This window comes from Mixophyes fleayi, chromosome 8, assembly GCF_038048845.1.
Source record: "Mixophyes fleayi isolate aMixFle1 chromosome 8, aMixFle1.hap1, whole genome shotgun sequence".
Classification (NCBI taxonomy): domain Eukaryota; kingdom Metazoa; phylum Chordata; class Amphibia; order Anura; family Limnodynastidae; genus Mixophyes; species Mixophyes fleayi.
In genome coordinates, this window is record NC_134409.1 from 103,480,508 (window position 1) to 103,500,231 (window position 19,724).

Consider the following 19,724-nt stretch of genomic DNA (forward strand, 5'->3'; position numbering starts at 1 on the left):
GCAAGAGTTACATATATAACAATATTAAAGGGAAACGCCACCTTTTTCAAGGTAGTCTTTTTTTTTATTCTCTTAGATACAATAGGATAAGCTAAGATCTGTGCATTGGTTATAACTATCTACACGGCAGATGCGTTATCAAATTTAAGTGCAACAAAAATAAACACATCTACTTGGACAACAGAAATCTGATGGTGATGTTAACCTTTAAGGTTTATCAAGCAAGATACATCAAAAAAAGCACAAGATTAAGGTAATTCAATAGAAGAAAAAAAAACTACAACTAAAACAAAAATCTGGCGGAGAACAACAAATAAACCTGCAACAATATGTATGAACATTCAACTAACATATGCAAAGGTCTTTATCTAGGATGGATTGGTAAAGATGCTAATGAGAAAAAACATTTTCCAACTTCATAATTATAATAATCATGCAAGGACGAAAAGTCAGGATTAAGCACCTACAAATCTTACACACATAAAAAGTAGCCTATATCAAAATATCTAAACAACTCAGGCAATCTATAGTTTTATCAGCCCAGAGCTTGCACAAATGCACAAAAGGCTGACACGTACTGTACATGGCTAATAGACAGGACAGACATCTTCCAAGCCCACAGAACACACAAGTGTTAGAACACATAAACCACTGTCACTTCCTCATTGTGACAAACACGGTGGGTGCACAGCAGTGACAGGCAGCAGGCAGGTAGCACACTGACCCCTCCGGCGCGCAGACACAGCACCCTGCATGGTAAGTGATGGCCAACTCCAGCACAGCTATCCTGGGACTGTACGCAGCATAAACACAGCACCGAAAGTGTGGACCTGCTCTGTGTAACTGTGAAACTCAGCCGGGGAGGAGGGAAGACTCAGAGAGGTCAGGACAGAAGAGAGCTTTAAAGGAAATACAGAAAAGGAACAGAGAAGTAAAGATGCTCATACACACACACACGTCTCTTATCTTATTGTAGTCTGCAGGGATGACTACTCACATATTTCCCTTATACATGAATATTTTGAGATGAATCCGATTACAAGCAAATGAAGCATTAACTCATACATATCAGGAGCTGCTCTAATTGTTTCTCTTCTGAATGCTTTCCAAATTACAATTGCAGTAGGTGTCAAGAGGTAGGTGGGTCCCACTTTGCAGTAGTTCGAATAAGCTGTTATTTATTTATTTATTTTACTATGGTGTCAAGGAACACATATAAGGGGTAATGTTGTAGGACAACGACAACAGCAAAAAAAAAGTTAACTTTATTTTCCAACAGTACTAGAATTGTAGGTAATATGTAAAAAGGGCCCCTAATGGCTAAGAAGCCTTTTAGTGTCCATTTTTTCTTATCTCTTATATCTGCCCAATAACTGTACAGAGTTTTCAATGCCAGTATTAGGTGACCACCAACAGACTGCAAATGGACACAATACAAGGTGTTTTGCAGGGAAAACCCTGGGGCTCAGGCCTACAATGCTTGTTGTGGAATCCAGTGCTGGAGATCTGACTCTTAAAGACCTCACCCTCTGGTCTGCTGTACAGCTATACCATTCCTTAGGTGTAAAGGCCCAGATGACTGTTGCTGCAGGCTTTTCCAGACATGAAGAGGTTACTGCAGATTGCATGCAAGGCCCTCTGACAACTTCACACCAAAAGGTGTGATATTCTCTGCTGAGAGGACAGTGTATTTGTCCCACAGAGGAGACAGAGAATTGACAGCACAACCTCACACGTGAACAATGGGCAATCTGCAGCGGGTCTACACACGCAACAAACTCTGCACGTAATTACATGTGTCTTTAGCAAAACATACCTGTGTCCTCCAGGAAGTACTGCACAGACATTAACACTTTGGCCTGAGGTTGCAGATCCAGCTAGTGGGAGAGAGAAAATATTAAAAGCAAATCCTATATAACATTTTTACCCTCCTCTTTTGTACATTCCACTTACCCAGAACTCTGACGTTCCATTTCCTTTCTTGCAGCGTTCCGCAAGCATCGCCACTCCAATTGTAGCGTCAGATATGGGGTCTTCAGCTGCCTTCATCAGCACTATCTGAATAACACGTCCCTCATAGATGTGAGCATCAAAAGTAGACTTCCAATCTGGGTACATTGTTGCCTTCTTCTGCACCAGTGTTTTTCCTCTTTCTGTAACATACATACATAGGCAGCTGGTACTACATCTCTGTGTGTGTATATGAGAATATATATATATATATATATATATATATATATATATATATATATATATATATATATATATATATATATATAAAAATTACACACACATACATATACATACTCTTGAATCAAAACATCCTACTATGGTTACAGGAAAACACATAATTTCAAACATATATAGAGTGGAAACTGCCATACATTTAATAGCTAAACTGACTCTTTGAAGTTTAATCAAAGTGTAGAATATATGATGTTTGGAGTACTATCCCATTCTCAGATAAACTCCAAACATCAAATAATTTTAAACATTCCCACAAATATTTTTATTTTTTTGGCTGATGAATGGAAAGGAAAAAAAAATTATACTAGCGCAGTGCAGAGCAAATAGTCCCCATCCAGAATCCAAGGCAAAGGCCTGCTGCGGATGCTAGTCCGCACTGCATATCTCTATAGGAGAACCAAAGGAGGGATGGAGGATTTTGGTCCAAATAAATAATTCATCAGTTTCTCCAAAAGAGGGACAGCTGGGAGATTGGAGGACTTCAGTATAACTTCTTCCACTAATGGAAGCATTTTTCGATTAGCATTTTATTAGCTGCAAATATTAATTCCTACATTACAGTAAGGCATAGCAGGGCTACCGACTGGAGAACTGTAATTAATCTTAGTTTGTTGTGACTGTATATGCTGTCCATTCTGGGCAGGCTGCAAAAAATGTGTTCACTCTGGCTATGGTGTGAAAACATGTCCAGGGTGGGGATGCTGTGAAAAGATTCCAGGGTAGGCTGCTTGGAAAGTCCATGCATTTGGTATGGTAGCTGGGAGTCTCTTTCTCTTTGTAATATTTTTTCTTGCATCAGGTTTTCACTAGTCGATTGGTTATCTCCTAGACAGCAGGCTACTATCATTTTGTATCTCTTAATCTCTTGCTCTATTTTCTAATATTGTAAGTATCTAAATGTATAGTCCTAAAAATATTATTACTGTCTGCGTTTTATTTCTAATAAATTTTCCATTAAATTTTCCCACCCTCCTTGTGGGTTATAAAAAATATACTGCTTTATCCTCAAGAACTTGGACAGCGCTTACCTAGAGCATAGACTAGCTCACAAATAACAAAGCACCTTAGTTTTAGGGTTGCTGTGGATCATTCCTGATCCCTAAGTTCCTTTATTAGGGAATGTCTGCCAAGCGCAAGATGATAGATCATAGTTCCTGTCACAACACAGAACACACAGGTTTGGAAAAAGGCCATGGGCATCTACAAGACAGCTTGGCACGATGCAAATGAGAGTAAGCTTAGTGACACACACATTCTCTGGCATTATAGGTGTTAATTTATGAGAGAAATGTCTCCTCTTACCTGTAGCCAGGGATTCCTTCACCTTTACTGCACAGAATGGCTGACATTGTTCAGCTTGCCCTGGCATAGGGCCCAACTCAAAGGAGTTAAAGGAGATCCGCAGGAAAGGAGCCATGGTGTAACCTGCAAAAACACGAGAATCAGGGAGGATCAATCTGGGTTCTCAAGGGAATAAAGAAATGTATAAAATGTAGAATATATATCACATATATGTACACATGTTTTATACAGTCCCTGCACTTCACAATTGGTAATAAATCAGTGTGTAAGCGGGTCCTGCTCGCTAGCTTACAATATAGGTATATAGGAATATTGTATATACTATCGGATTCTCTTCCATCTTTATAGCAGACAACATTCTATTTCACACATCCTCGGCTAAATACAGCCTGTCCCCTGCTACCAGGGGTGTATCAGGTGATTGACATTGGATGAGAAAAGGTTTACTCTGGAGCGATTCCTAATGGATAGATGAGAGCCTGCTTTAAATCTGCAGGCATAAAATGTTCACCATTTACATTACAGCTACATAAACAGAACAGTGAAAGCCAAAAGAAGCATCAACACTATTATCGCTTGTCAGATTCTAATCCAATCATCATAGGCTACATCAATAAACTCCAGGTCTACACGTTTTTATTTTTTCTATCACTTCAGGAGACCAGATAGTAATATTTTACACGACAAGTGTCTGCCAGTGTCCCTACACGACAAGTGTCTGCCAGTGTCCCTACACGACAAGTGTCTGCCAGTGTCCCTACACCACAAGTGTGCCAGTGTCCCTACACCACAAGTGTCTGCCAGTGTCCCTACACCACAAGTGTCTGCCAGTGTCCCTACACCACAAGTGTCTGCCAGTGTCCCTACACCACAAGTGTCTGCCAGTGTCCCTTACATGACAAGTGTCTGCCAGTGTCCCTACACGACAAGTATTTGCCGAAAGCCCAGTTTGCACTACTGACTCAGAACTGGCACTGTGGGGTGATTTTGACCCAGGGTGCTATCTGTTGGCATTTACATGTTTCCCATGTTTACATGAGTAACGCCCTGTCACGTGTGGAGCCTCTGGGAAGTGCATAGCCAGGTAATGTTCCTTCCCCCTGATGTTCTCCTCTGTCCTGGGTAGCACTTGGGAGTGGGCATAAGTGACCAGAGGGCCCACGCTCATGCAGGTCTGGCAACTACTTTATTTGGATACAGAAGGTGTAAGGTGGTGAAGCAGTGCAACAGGGCACCAGATCATCCCTCCTATACAAAATAAAGGAACTCCAGCACAGTACACGAGTTGCAAAGACGAAATAATTAATTACATCTCCTTATCTCCTACTGCACAGTTCTTAAGTTGCAAAGGTCAGCTAACATAACACACAGATCCATCACCCCTCCTCCTGCTCATTGACTTTCACTGGTAGATACAGTTCATGCTACAGTCAGGGTTAACTCAATGCACCTCTCAATGCACCTCCCAGATGCTTCACAGCTCTCCTGGCTGTGATCTGTAGTTCCACACTCGGTCTGCAGACAAATCTTGCCATGTTCTCTAATGCTGGCAAATTCCAGGTCTTCCCTGGGTATCTCGACAAATCACCTCTAACGTGGGAAACCAGAGTCTTTATAGAAATCAGACCCACCAAGCTTAGCAGTAGGCACTTCTGTGCTAATGCTGCTCAGCCATGTCTCCTGCATGACTAGACCACACTCCCAACTACAATGAGGCCCATGTCTCTGCACAGACCTGCACACCTGCAGCCGGCTTATACAACGTAGGTTGGGGGCATTACACATGTGTTTCCTGTATGTATTCCAACATGAGAACTTACAACTATGTAGAATATGTAAAAGAATGACATCAATAATTTTTGTATGTTGTCACCAGGAAATATTCCCATATAATCACCCACATTTTTCAAATACCAGCACCAATAAGAAAATCTTTTGGAAGTTCGTGAGATAAGTTTTGTAAAGCATCGATGACGGACATATACATAAGTCACCGCCACATTGCAAAAACAAGATGAGCCAAGCTGTACAGTGACAACACCATCACATTCTGCAATTTCCCTTCACAGTTCTATGGTGAGACAGTAAGGGAAGACAAAGTCTACAATGCAGAATTGCGCAAGAACACACTTATGACTAATCTCTTCTTGATAACGCTGGCAACCCACAGGGCTGTCCCCAGTTTACAATCAGTTACAATCAGTTTCAAACTGTCTATGAACTCCAGCGGAGAATCTTAAAATAAGGCTGCAAACTTCATGATCAACTTGGCAAATACAAAATATCCCTGCACCTGTGTTGTAGATAGTGACCTGAGCTGATTCTTTTGGTAACACATTAAACAAAATGTATTTTTGCAATTTGAGGTTTCATTACAGAATGTGTACGACACACCCTAGAAAAATGGCATACAGCAAGCAGTAACCAAGCCATTTCCTTGCAAAAGAATTAATGCAGCCGTTGTCATTTGATATGGCATGCCATATTAAAGGACTTGTAACTCAGAAAATTAAAAAGATCAAAACATTGAAGTATGCTGTACATCTGCACTGTAGTATTACAGATTCCATCTCTGCCGCAGAAACTCAAATATATTTTACTTTATAATCAGAGTCCTTTTGTTTGCTAGTAGTTGCTGTATGATGAATGTCAAAGAAACACCGATATAATGCAGATATAAATAAGGTGGTCAAAACAGAAAGAAAAGCTACAATATTAGTATTCACAAAACAATACACAGGTAATCTCAATTTTCCCAACATAAAATAAGTATAAAGGATCACCAATAATCCTACGTTGCATATAAAAGGTCAATAAATTAATCACCTTTGTTTTATTTGGTGTTTTTTTAAAAAAAATTCACAGTACCATGACCAATGTCCTAACAGGGACCTGTTTACAAAGAATCTATCTATCTATAGGAGTTGATGGAAGTCTTTATAACTAGTCAGAGTCATCGCATATGATCATCGCAGCACTGACGGTCTGCCCGGGACGGTTATTAACAACCAGGCTGCATTAGCAGTACTGTGTGCACCAGTAACAGTCATGATACCCAGTAATGTGTCAGCAGTGACCGTACCTTCCACTAATACGTACAGCAATAAATACAAAGCTCAATATGCTATATAAATATGTAATGGACAATAACATGAAACCTGTACTTGTAAAACCCAGCAATATGCTAACTGCAGCAGTAATCCCCTTCAATAAACCATCAGTAGTAATAATGGGCAGTAAAACATATGCAATAATATAGCATCAGTAGTAATCGTTATATCCAGCAATAAGCAACCAGCAGTAGTAATGACGAATAGTTTCAGCAGAAATAATAATGGCAATTATTGATAATGATGTAAAGTTTATGGGCATTACTTAGCCACTAGCAACAGTAATACCCAATAAAACCTTATATCAGCAGTTATAGTAACAATAATACCCAATAAAAAGCTACCAATCATGCACAATAATTTATTTATTACTGATGTATTATTGGGGATTAATATTGCACGTGGCTTAGTAATGTGATTGGAAACTGGTGACATATTCCCAACCTCACACTAAATATTTTGACTAGAAAACCCAAACCACAATGCAATCAGACATTATACACAATGGCGATCTAAGGTTCCTGCATACATCAGACTGTGCGGCATTGAACACATATCTTCCCAACTACCCCAGAGAGAAAAAAACTGCCACAGAAAGTTAGTGGAACTTTTCATGGAATACTTGAGCTCTTTATACTGAATTGTGTTAGTTAGAAACGTTAGTAGGAATCGGTCATCAAGTTTGATTCTGATGTTATGTTCACTTATATATACATTCATGGCCAAAAGTTTTGAGAATGACACAAATATTGGTTTTCACAAAGTTTGCTGCCTGTCTGCATTTAGACCTTTTTGTCAGATGTTGCTATGGTATACTGAAGTAAAATCACAAGCATTTCATAAGTGTCAAAGGCTTTTATTGACAATTACATTAGGTTTATGCAAGTGTTGACCCTTCTTTTTGAAGACCTCTGCAAATCGCCCTGGCATGCTGTCAATCAACTTCTGGGCCATGTACTGACTGATGGCCGCTCATTCTTGCCTAATCAATGCTTGGAGTTTTGTCAGAACTTGTGGTCAATCCTCAAGAGATGGGTGGACAAACAAAAACTCACAAGTTCTCAATGGGATTAAGGTCTGGGGAGTTACCTGGCCATAGACCAAAAATTTTGATGTTTTGATCCCAGAGTCACTAAGTTATGACTTTTGCCTTATGACATGGTGCTCCATCATGCTGGAAAAGGCATTGTCTGTCACTAAACTGTCCTTGGATGGTTGGGAGAAGTTGCTCTTGGAGGATGTTTTGGTACCATTCTTTATTCATGGCTGTGTTCTTAGGCAAAATCAGATGTAGACCTCATTGGGGCAGGCTGATTAGCAGCTGTACCCACTAGCATTGCCCTTCCAATATCTAGACATAACAAGCTGAACAACAAATACCAGGCTGCTACATCAAGCTGTGTAACACAGGATTTTATTGATTGACAGACTGAACACTTGATTGGTTGGTTGCATAGTGGTGGAATTATAAGCCTGGTTATATTCCTCTCCATACAACATTTTATGGGTATTCATTTCCAACTGTTTGATCTGCAGCTATGTGTATGTGCATTATATTCTTTTCAAGTACTGTTGCCCCTTATCCTTCTGAACAACTGCACAATCTCTGGAAAGAGATTGGATCAATCATTTGCCTATTGGTAAGTTGCTTCTTTTACACATTTCCCGACATTCACTATAGTTAGAGTTCACAAAAAGCTTTTCAGGAGTACATTAAGCAAAACCTATATGTACATGTGAGAGACAAACTCAATAATATTGGATGTATGTTCAGAAGACGGGTTCTTTTGCTGAGCCAAAATGCAGTAAATTCAAATAAAGGTAATATAGAAGATACACTAGTTTTGTACAAAACAGCAAATATTAATCATGTTGCATTTTGATACAATGTACAACTCTTACTTGGTAAATTGTTTCCTTAACCCCAATAGAAAATATCAGTTACATACACATTTAGTAGAGGTCGGATATTTGGATACTTATCATGAGACATATATATAAAAAGGAGGAGTCCTCTTGATGAAGGTCAACTGTTTAAAAAGGACATTTTTTTTATAAAACCAATGCACTTCTGATGTTAGAGAGAAAGGGTGCTTTGTGTGTTATCACTAAAAAGCAATTCAGCAACTTACAGTTTTATAATGTTTTAAGTTTGGCATTCTGCTTTAAACCCTATTTTTCAAATCTACATCACACTGTTTTGTTTCCAGCGTACTGTCGTTGTCTGACGAAGTTCCATAATATTACCACAAGCAACATTCTGTAACAATATACTGATGTCTTTATTTATACTGGGGAGAAAAAGGTGTCTTCAGTGCCGTCTGCTGGTGAAATTCAGCCCTGACATTTAAAAAAGTTATGCACAGCAGGTGGTGGTAGAACAATATGTAAAAGTCATAGTATTGCAGTAGCATTGTTACACCACACAGGAATTTGTTACAAATGGAACATTTCATAAGGGAAGGAAATAAACAAACAGCACAAACTATATCACTCTCACCAAAAAAATCCCTAAATAATTAAATACACCGTAACATGTTGCAAGAGTGTCTCTCAGAATTGCTAAACAGGGGCTGATCTTTTTATCTTACATATCCTTCTTCTGCATTCTAACTTCTTTTTCCTACTTGAGGCACTATTGCTATTATTGTTTATGTAAAGAGTTTTGTAGATACAGATGGGTAAGGGAAAGAACATGAGAACCAACATCAATACATATACATGGCATATGCAAGTACAGAAATGTATCTTTCATGTTAAGTAAAACTACCAGATAGTACCAGCCATGGTGTTATCCAAAACCTAGTAGGAAAATGTAATTAATACCTGTTCTGGAAGGTAGAAAGAGGGCGAATAGGCATCTTTACTAATATAAGACAAATGGTAAAGAACTTCAAATTTATTTTTTTAGTCTTTTTGAGTAACAAAACACAAGTGTTTGTTTTACTGACTTAAAGATGCATTATTGTTAGAAGCCATTTAAGTATAACACGGATTAGTTCCTAGACACACACAGCTAAATCTCACTGTCACATCACTTTTGTCAGGAAAAGCAACTGCAGTACAGTTAGGGCAATTTAGTCCATCAAAATCATTTAAAAGGCAACATGACCTCGATACAAGCTCCTCTCATTCACTTCTCCCATTGTAGATATTAGTATTTAGCAGCAATGACAATAGACCGATCTTCATGTAATATTGTATTCACCCCCCCAATTTCCTCTCTCACAGCACACTGGGACTTGTAGTTCCATAGCACATGGCGAGCCACAGGTTGTCTAAACATGCAGCATTGCATTAAGCAACCTATGGCTCTCCAGCTGTGGTGGGACCACAATACCAGCTGAGTCATAGGTTGCATAACTCTTAGGTGTTCAACGGGAGGCTCAGCATCCGCATGCAGCCCATAAATACTATTACAGGTGTAGCGGAAGTAGGAAAAAGGTCTTGTTTATTACACATCCTAGAAGGTGTTGGCCTTATCTTATAGTTTTAATGTGACATTTTTTTTTTTTTTCAAACTGAAGAAGGCGTGGGTGGAATAGAAAGCAAATGGGGGCAATAACATTGCTAGGATTACAAAAGGGCCCATCCCAAGCAAGAGAGGAGAGTACAGGTTAGAATTCTCCTCTAGCACGCAGTATTTTAAGAGAAAATCTGAAAGGTTTAGATTAAGAAGGAATGGTGATAGAGGAATAGTAGGCACTGCTATTTCCAGTCTGGTCTGCAATCCTGAAAATGTAGATACAAAAGGCCTCACTTATATGCTGGGTACACACTACAGCGTTTTCAGACGATTATCAGGCCAAACAGACAGTAAACAACCGGTTGGCCCAATATCACATTAGTGTGTACCCGGCCTTAGAGTTGGGAACAATTAAAGCTGAAGGGCAACCCAAAATATGGGGTGCAAATGCAATTTTGTCTCTTCATGCAGGGAAAACAGCGCCTTCATTTACACGCAGCACAAATACTGACCAGCTTTATTTTCACACTATTATTTAGAGCTGAGCAAGAACGGGCCCCATCTCAATTCTAATCGGTCTGTGGATTTTAAATTTGTTGCCCTTCAGCACAACATGGTTTTCCCCAAGGTGAAAAACTGCACATGCTTAGGATTAACTCCAAAATCCAAATTAGCAGTGAAGTGTTTTTCCATGGGCAGGGGGATGTGGCAATCACCTATGTATGCTCCAGATAGATAAATAATATGCATAACAAAAGATTTATTCCGGTTTGTAAATTAATCTCCATTGGGTAAACGTACACCCACCGGAGTCCAAGGCTTGAGCTAGGTACACACTACACAGTTTTCATCCAATAATCGGCTAAATCAGCCGACATACGACCGCTCGTTCAAAAGTCGGGTCAGTGTGTGCAGTGACACAATGGTCGAAAGTCTGCCCAAATGGACGATTGTCGCCTCATTTGGTTGGTCGTACCGTTTAATATTTTCGTTCCAATCTCGTTTCCGCTGTGTAGTGTGTATAAACTTCCCACCGATCCACAACAGCGAGTACGAAATTACAGTCATTGCTCACGACAACATGGCTGTAAAAAGTCGCTAAAGGGACGTCCGCTCTTCCCTTTATCGTCCTAAACAAGGCTAGTGTGTATGCAGTCCATGGACCGAGCGATCGGAACATCGATCACATGTAAAATCGATTGGCATAAAAAGTTGGTGGAAAATTCTATAGTGTGTACCCAGCTTTAGGGTGTTATTTTTGTTTTTAATGCTCACTGCTCTTTGCTGCCACCAGTTGACCGTTCTACTCGCTCACACCGTCAGCCATATATCACATGTGAGTTATCAAGGTGCCTGCTGATGTTTACTTTTTGGGTTTTTGCTCCTTCTATTGTGTAGTTTGTACATAAAAGTGTGAAGCCAAAATCTGTTGACAGCGTTAAGTCATCTCTCACTAGGCAGAGTACTTTTCACAGTATGTAATTCCTAGGAAAGTAGTGCTGTAAGATAACATAACTTGGTATAATTCATATCTGTGTGATCATATGATGGGTGTGTAGTACATGTGTATATTTACTGCAATGTCAACAGTTACTACTAGATGAGGTCCAATGAGTAGTTTGTTGTATAAAAATTACAGCTGAACCCCCAAAAAATAAAATTCATATAAATGAAACATGATCAACCTTACCCTGATTTTCTGCAGTAACTCGGTTTAAAGAATAAAGTATTACAGATTATACTACAGGAAACTTGCAAATATTAAAAGTCCAGGCTTATTTACAAGCAAGGCAAACAACGACAGATAAACAAACCCATATGCATTTCAAGCTACACGAGTCTTTAACCAAAGGCGTCAAACACATGTTTCCCCTCAGCATATAGTGACAGACACATCCCCTAGTTAACCCTACTTTAGGTTCACAATCCCATAGGAGAAAATATATATTGTGAAGCAACTAATACAACTGCATAATAAAACAACTAAAACTACACATTTGAAAAAAGAAGCAAGCAAACAACTAAAGCAAAAGATATATAAACATTGTGAACAAATCAGTCCACTAAAAGAAACCTGTAACAGCCCAACTAGCATCCAACACACCTCCACCTCCCTTCTCTGTACTAAGAAAAGAAAAGTTCCGATATTGGAGGCACAGTGAATTTATCACCGGTAACAGAACAAGTTTTTTTGAAAAAATAAAATTGGTATTATTTTACACACTTAAATAAAAGGATAAAAATGTATATGTGAATTTTTACATTTTTTAAACCAAAAACAAAAACTTGTTCTAGTACCGATAATAAATTCAAAGTGCCTTTAATATCAGAACTTTCTTGTTATTTTTTTCTTTGTTAATACAGTGATAACTGTTCTTGGAGAGCACCCCATTAAATATTTAGAATGGGATATATTACTGAACTGAATTACAGAAAGGACATTTCTGGTGCAGATACATTTCCAATACACCTCCCTTCTCATCAGAATACACAAAATCTAACGTTTGCTGTACTAGCATCATGCAGTTCAATACAATGTGTATATACTTTAGCAGCAATACGATTTTTAGCATCACAAAGATGCTGCATATAATACATAATATATTAAATTCCAAAGCTTTAATTTACTGCATCCTTTGATCTTCAAGTCATTAGTATTACAAATTAGATCAACCCCATAGAGTTTTTCAGGCTATAGATCTAGTTTCCCACTGGAAGATCAGTGATACTATTAAGCTCAGACATTGCTGGAATAATACCTGCCACAGGAAGATGAGGCTTTATTCACTGCACATCAGTCATGAAAGGGTCAATGAAGGGCACTAGAGACATATCAGCTTGTGCCCATATTGTAGTCACCTTGTGATCTACGCCAGTGTCACCCAGTGTACATTCTGCTCATGCACAGCTTTCTGTAATGCTGTGCTATTATAACAGCAGGAGCCTAACATCTATCCAAAAAACCTGGCTGTCATGTGATTTGTATATGTATAGGACAGCTCTGGCTGCTGTAATAACACAGCATTACACAATGCAGTGCATGGGAGGTATTTAAACCAGGAACCAGTTCTAAATAGTTTGTGGATGACGAACTGGAGATGCTCTGGTCATCAAAACGCATTTATTAGCCTTAGTCTCTGTGGCAACTGGGATTCGTCTAGTCCTGCGATTCCTACTGGATCATAAATATTTGCCGTTGCATTCAGAGCATGCTGCAATTCTGTGTACAGTGTTGTGATGTACTTTATGTGGTCTGCAATATTTGATGGAGCACACCAAAACACCCCCGAACACCACTACCATTTCAATGGCTGTATATAATTCTCAGTGTAAAAGTAAAGCTATCAAGTATCAAGTATGAGCTACATGAAAAGCTGTCAGTATTTTCCCAACGTGCAATAAACTAATTTGTACCCCTTGCATTGTAACATGGTTTGTGCAGGAGCAAATTCACTCCTTATTTTTGCTCTGCTTGCCTTAACGAATCAGACCCACAGTTTTGAGCAGGCAAAAAAGAAAACCAACTCCTTTTGGGAAAACATGTAAATGGAATACAGTAGTTACATACAATCAAAATTATATAAAACCTAAACATAAGGTTGTTTGTAAAAGGAGATCTGGAACGAAAATGACCCAGAAGGTCGCAAAATGCAGGGTTTCATGTAATATTATGCTGTTGACTGGCAAGGAGCCACAGTGCTCTGTAGTGATGGACAATGGAAAAATAAGGCATACATAAAAACAGGGACTACACAAAAGACAAAATAAATTCCGCCATGAAAACAAAGGTAGGTCTTTGTTCATGAGAGTTTACAATCTAACTGGGCTCCATTTAGCGCCATCACATGCTTGTGGAATTTGTAGAGACAGACTTGGTGTGTGTAAATTAAAATGTTATTAGGGGAAAGCCAAGAGTTGAAATACTGTGGTAGTAGAGGATGCAGCTACTAGGTGCCCACAGCTTGAAAGGAAGGATGGGTGAACCTCCCTGTCACAGCTCCATGCAGCAGCAGAGGGACTGCAGCCAAAGTCTCACTTCTAAATGTTTCCTGAAGCTCCCCATAGTGATCAGGCAGTGGCAAGCTCTTCTAGCAGCCAAAAGGAAGCCAGTTATTGGTTAACAGTGTAGGCTGCTTACTACCAGCAGTGTCTGAAACGCCACATTTTAAATTGAAATCCATCCCTGCAGTCCCAGTAACCGCGACCTCAGAGCATTGTGCACTTTGCTTTTAGCACGATTGTGTTAATGTATAATGATTGGAAGAATAACAATGATGCAGAGTTTTTTTATGTCTCATTTTCTGAGACCATCTTTTGATTGGGTACGGATTTACCTCCTCAAATCTATGCCCTTATAAGCCCCCTTCCCACAACCTTATATGCCAATCACTGTAATTGTCGGGATAACTTTGGAGGCAGTGGCGGCTTTCAGAGGAGTCGGGTAGCATTTTGGGGAGGAGAGCAGGGACGTAGTACCAGCGAAACAAGAGTGTGTATACATTTTCTTTAATTTGAACACAGATTGAGCTGGATGCTGCGCTTTCTCGAATTTCAGACCAGTCATCGTCGTCAAGGGGGTCGAGTAGACAGTCGAGATCAGACCAGGGGTTGATGCTCGGCGCAGATAAAGCCTCGACAATGCTAAGGGGACGAGGGGTAAGGCGAGATTTGACTGCAGAATGGAAGCTGCGGACTTGCAAATATTGATAAAAGTGTTGAGGGCAGCCCAATTGCTGCTTGGATGTCAGAATTGGGGCAATAAGGAGACATTCAGGTAACGGGACACCTTGGGAGTACCCTGGAGAGAATGCTGCGAATTGTAAGCCTGGAGGGAGCTCTGGAGAATTAAAGAGAGGGATTACTGGGGACGGGTGTGGGGAGAAAACAAATCATCTGGAAGTTGAATCCCAGATAGCCAGGGAGTGGGAAACCGTGGGATGGGTTAGGGCTTTTTTAGGACGATGTGCCTTTGGGAGCCAGAGGAGGAAAGCAGGGGAGAGTAGTCCCAGACCCTAAGCCTCAATAAGTACCCAAACCCTAGAGGATGTGGGACTGTTCCACAAGACACACTGAGCGAGGTGGGCTGAACGATAGTAACGTTTCAAGTTTGGGATACTAAGACATGAACCCCGGGAGGACCTCTGAAGCACCCGGAGCCATATGCAAGGACGTCTGCCCGCCCAGATGAATTTGGATGATGTTTAATATTGAAGGAATTTGAAGACATAGGGAGGTATTCAGATGGGGATGGTTTAGGAGAGGTATAGCAGTCGTGGGAGGATGTTCATTTTAACCACATTGATATGGCCTATCCAGGAAATTAATTGTGGGGGGACCAAGTGGATAAGTCAGATTTTATTCGGGACAGAGTGTGAGGGAAACTGGCTTCACAGAGTTGGTGTAGGCTTTTGGTCAGGAGCATGCCTAGATATTTAGTTTTCTATAGTTGCCATGTGACTGCTTTCACATTTCATATGTGCTTCACCCGGAGTAACAACCAAGAAGACAGTGTTATTACTTGGATTAGAAAGATTAACATTAAACATGTATAGCCAGCATTTATTACCGCAAGCCACCTGAGTAATCTCACAGTGAAGAAATTGAAAAGCAAATTAATTTTGACAAAAATGCACACATGCAGACAAATCTATCCGTACAAGCACGTCACCAGTCCTTCGAACAGGTAGAATTCTTTAGACAATTATACACTGACGTACAGATGGTGCATATACTACTGTTTTTGTGCTGAAGACATCTTGACATACGTCAGACTCAATATACCAAAGAATGCTTTTTGTGTATGTTCAAAGCACAAATAGGTCCAACTCTAAATGAGCAGAATATAATGTACTGTGACAATCTATATTTAGCCAGACAATGCTTTCTACCCTCTCTGACAGTTGCCCCAACCCCCTTCCATTCCCCGAATACAGCGCTGCACCATCACACACACCAGAGACAGATGGTGTGCACAGCATCGGTAAGTAGGCCACACCTCTCAACACAGGACATTACAAGACACAGAAAAAAAATCCACTTTGGTAATTATGTGCACCTTGATTTGAGCAAGTGTATAGACCGTCAAAGCACAACGGCAGCATTCATGGGGAATCAGAAGATTACATCAGCAGGTTGAGTAGTTTGCTGGAGAGAGTATGTTCTTTGCTACGTGGAGAGTAGACACAACAGTGTACTTATTTTTGCTGAGGAAAACAACAACGAGATTTAATTATGTGAAGGTTACTTGAGGGGTGGAGGTGAAGCATTTCTATAGCACTTCTTGCTCCGCAAAGAGGCGTACTCTGGCGCTTTCTCTGCAAAAGGGTTTAATTTCTGTACCCATTCAGAGTTTGCAGAGATCTGGTCTTGTCATAATTTTAGTAAAAATGAGACACATTTTACAATCTCACTTCAGCAGAGAAGCGCGTTCCCAGGCAACACTTTGCCTGATGTAAAACAGAGCTTCAAACACACACACTTTCACAATTTTTAAAAAAAAAACAAACCCACAAAATTTATGAGCAATAATGGAGGCTAAACCAAGTTGTGTTTTAGGGAAAAAGCTGGAAACTTATTTAATGAAAGAGATGGCTATAAAGTGAGAGGATGATGGACTTTTGACGTGATGTTTACACTTTTGCACAGTACGCCTCTCTACATTTTTTTTCTTCCTCTTCGCACATCTAGGTGCACATTTTAGCGGATGCACCTCCCAAAAATTGAAGAATAGACATGTCCATCTAGACAGTGCAAAACAAAGTGTTTTGCGCTGAACATCACCTTGTAAATGATAGACTGTGTGGATGCACCAAAATTAGTCATAAATCCAGCCATGAATCCATTATGTATATTATAGAAACTAGCGAGTAATAGCTTCATGCTACTGTTCTGCAACTGGAGAACTGTTTTGTTTTGTTTTTTGGTTTAAATTTGTGACTATCATTGTATATACGCAACAGATTACTTTATGTTACAAAATTTAATTTTGTGTTTTCAAACATTCGGTTATGACATTATCGTGACAAAGCTGATCCTGAGTAACAAATGTCACAATTACTTGACAAACAAATATTTCTGTTTCAAATTTTATTTTGTGGCCTGCTTCAAATTTTATATACCAATTTAAAGTAATTATTTACAAGATTACAAAATTAATCTCGTTACCAGTCACAATATTTTTTGTTCATGATTGATTTTGTACACCAAATAATCTGTTGCTAATGTCCCAAATACGAGTATTGTGAGCCGGAGAGAAGTCTGTGTAAGTTGGAGGAGGTCTGACATTAGGCATAATGACAGAGATGGGAGCCACGACATTTAATTTGGGGAGGAATAAGGGTGGTAAACAGTGCATCTGTTATGGCCATATAGGATGTTCTGCTTTAATAGGAACTTCTTCAAAAATTATGTGGCGACACAGATCTGTTTAGTTGTATTGTGCTTGCATACAAACAAGAGATACCTCAGGTCTGTGTTCTGGGTATAACTATTTACCCAGCAGACAGGTTTCATAGCCAAGAGAAACAGATTTATTTTTTTTCAAACACAAGAGTCTGATTTCTTAAGTGTTAATAGCACTAAAAGATGTAGGGAGCAATATTGTGAACAAAGTCAAAAAAACAAAATTTCATATTTACAATGGGAACATGCCTTCAAACATGTCGGGTTCCATCGTCTGTCCTGAAGAACCAATCCTAGATGGTGATTTAAGCAAGGTGACCAATCACGGAAAGTGGGTAAGACTGAGCCACCTTATCAACTCTTGTAAGTAAGAAGGCTTCCAACACAGCGATATAACATATTAATAGATGGCATCATGGTGCAGATCTGAACACAAGAAATAACTGGATGTCTATAGGTGGGGTTTAACGATGGGTGGTTGACAATGTTATACCTTCATTGGTGTAAATAATTCTCTCATTCTCAAACAGCAACAGCCCATGCTGTTTTTTTCTGGCAGCCTTAACAAAATAATGTTGTTGTCAAGGTAACACCATCTCCCTTGTGCACAGAGCAGACACTTAGTTAGCAGTCCACATCCTGTGGAGTAGATGACCCAAAAGATGCTGCAGGAATCATACAACAGAATTAAATCAGTGTATCTTACATTTATGTGCACATCTCCATGTTCTGTTGGTGAAGGGAGATCCAGGCACAGCACTGATTTGCTCTTCTCACAACTTATATGCACGCCCAGAGAAATCTATCTAGAGCTACTTTGTGGGTTTGGACATCTGACTGGAGTAGCACATACTGGGGAGAGTGAAAATATAACTTCAAAGTCCATCCTACTACCAGTTTAGGACCACTATCCTTTAATAATTTGTCCCCTAAAATACTGGTAAGTGTCGCCTTACCTGCGTGTTACATAAAACACGAGAGGGGTCATTGGGACTGTCTTGATTACGTGTCACATTTGTGTGTTTGAATGTTTATGTTATAGTTGTCAAAATATACCCAAGAAGGTGCTCTCGTGTATAAAGGAGGTATAAACATACGTTCTTTTGGGAAAAGAAAAATGTGCTGTTCACAGTCAAAATTTAAGGCCTTTATCCGCCCAGATAATCCAATCAGAAGATGTTAAACGTTATCTCCTCACAGCGCCTGCAATTTTCAAGTGCAAAACTCGGCATCTATTTTAGTTAAAACGTGTTTAGATAAAAGAAAGATTTAAAAAAAAAAAAAAGAAGGGGCACATGATCTAGAGCCCAGATCGAACACAACGTAACCAAACCATTATGAAATGATGAAGGCATTATTCTTGGTGCCTGCACATGACCAGCAGTATAAACCATGGGTCACTCTGGATCGCAGGAAAATCATCATACAGAATTCTCCGCTTTGCTCTGTCCTGCGATCTCCCCTGTCACTGGTGTGAACAGCAGGGGCATGCAGTCACAGGGACCACTGATGCCAAGACCTGCATGATTTTCACAGTAGTTTGAGCACATTGGGCCCGATTCTAGTTCGGACCTACATCCATCTGCGTAGCGTGTCTTGCATGAAACAGCTCTGCGGATGCTCTGAAACGGACCTTACGTTAACGAACGCAAATGTATGAATTTCATATCCAAAAACAAATGACACAACAGCCTACACAACTTGAGGAACTGGATGCAGGAGCGAAGGGGTGGACTTACGTAATGTACAGTAAGGGCGTGCACAATGCATTCAGATGCAGATGATTCAAGTCCTGTGTTTCATGTACAGTTGCTTTCAGACGTCTCATTTGTACCAGCTACAGGGCAGGTATCAGAAAGACACGGCACAGTCGGTTTTAAAAACTACACATATGCGTGCCACTAGATAGCACAGAACATGTATATCAAAGGTGGACTATAAAAATGCATTGTATGAATTGTATTAATCAAAAGCATCTGTATTTATGTATGTAATGTTCAATTTTATTTTTTTTCTATATTATATATATATTAAATCCATAACTTTAATAACGATTATAGGGTTAGGAGTTGTTCATTTAGTTTGTAATATACTTTTTTTGTATGCATTTTAATGTGACCCTATATTGCCCATACTTGTGCGTATACTGCAGTCTTTCTGGTCTGTCTACGTAAGACACGTACCATTTAGGCAGAGCG

At 39.7% G+C, this 19,724-nt stretch overlaps 1 protein-coding gene across 3 annotated transcripts in view; it reads right to left on the minus strand.

Moving 5' to 3' along the window:
- Window positions 1-19,724, minus strand: part of PRKCD (protein kinase C delta) — a 47,894-nt gene that overhangs the window by 13,184 nt on the left and 14,986 nt on the right. For all 3 annotated transcript variants that reach the window (XM_075183038.1, XM_075183036.1, XM_075183037.1), the window contains exons 2-4: window positions 3,550-3,672; window positions 1,954-2,153; window positions 1,817-1,877 (exon numbers count right to left, since the gene is read on the minus strand). In XM_075183038.1, coding sequence (XP_075039139.1) covers window positions 1,817-1,877; window positions 1,954-2,153; window positions 3,550-3,664 — 376 coding nt within the window. In that variant the 5' untranslated portion in view covers window positions 3,665-3,672. The remainder of the gene's footprint in view (window positions 1-1,816; window positions 1,878-1,953; window positions 2,154-3,549; window positions 3,673-19,724) is intronic.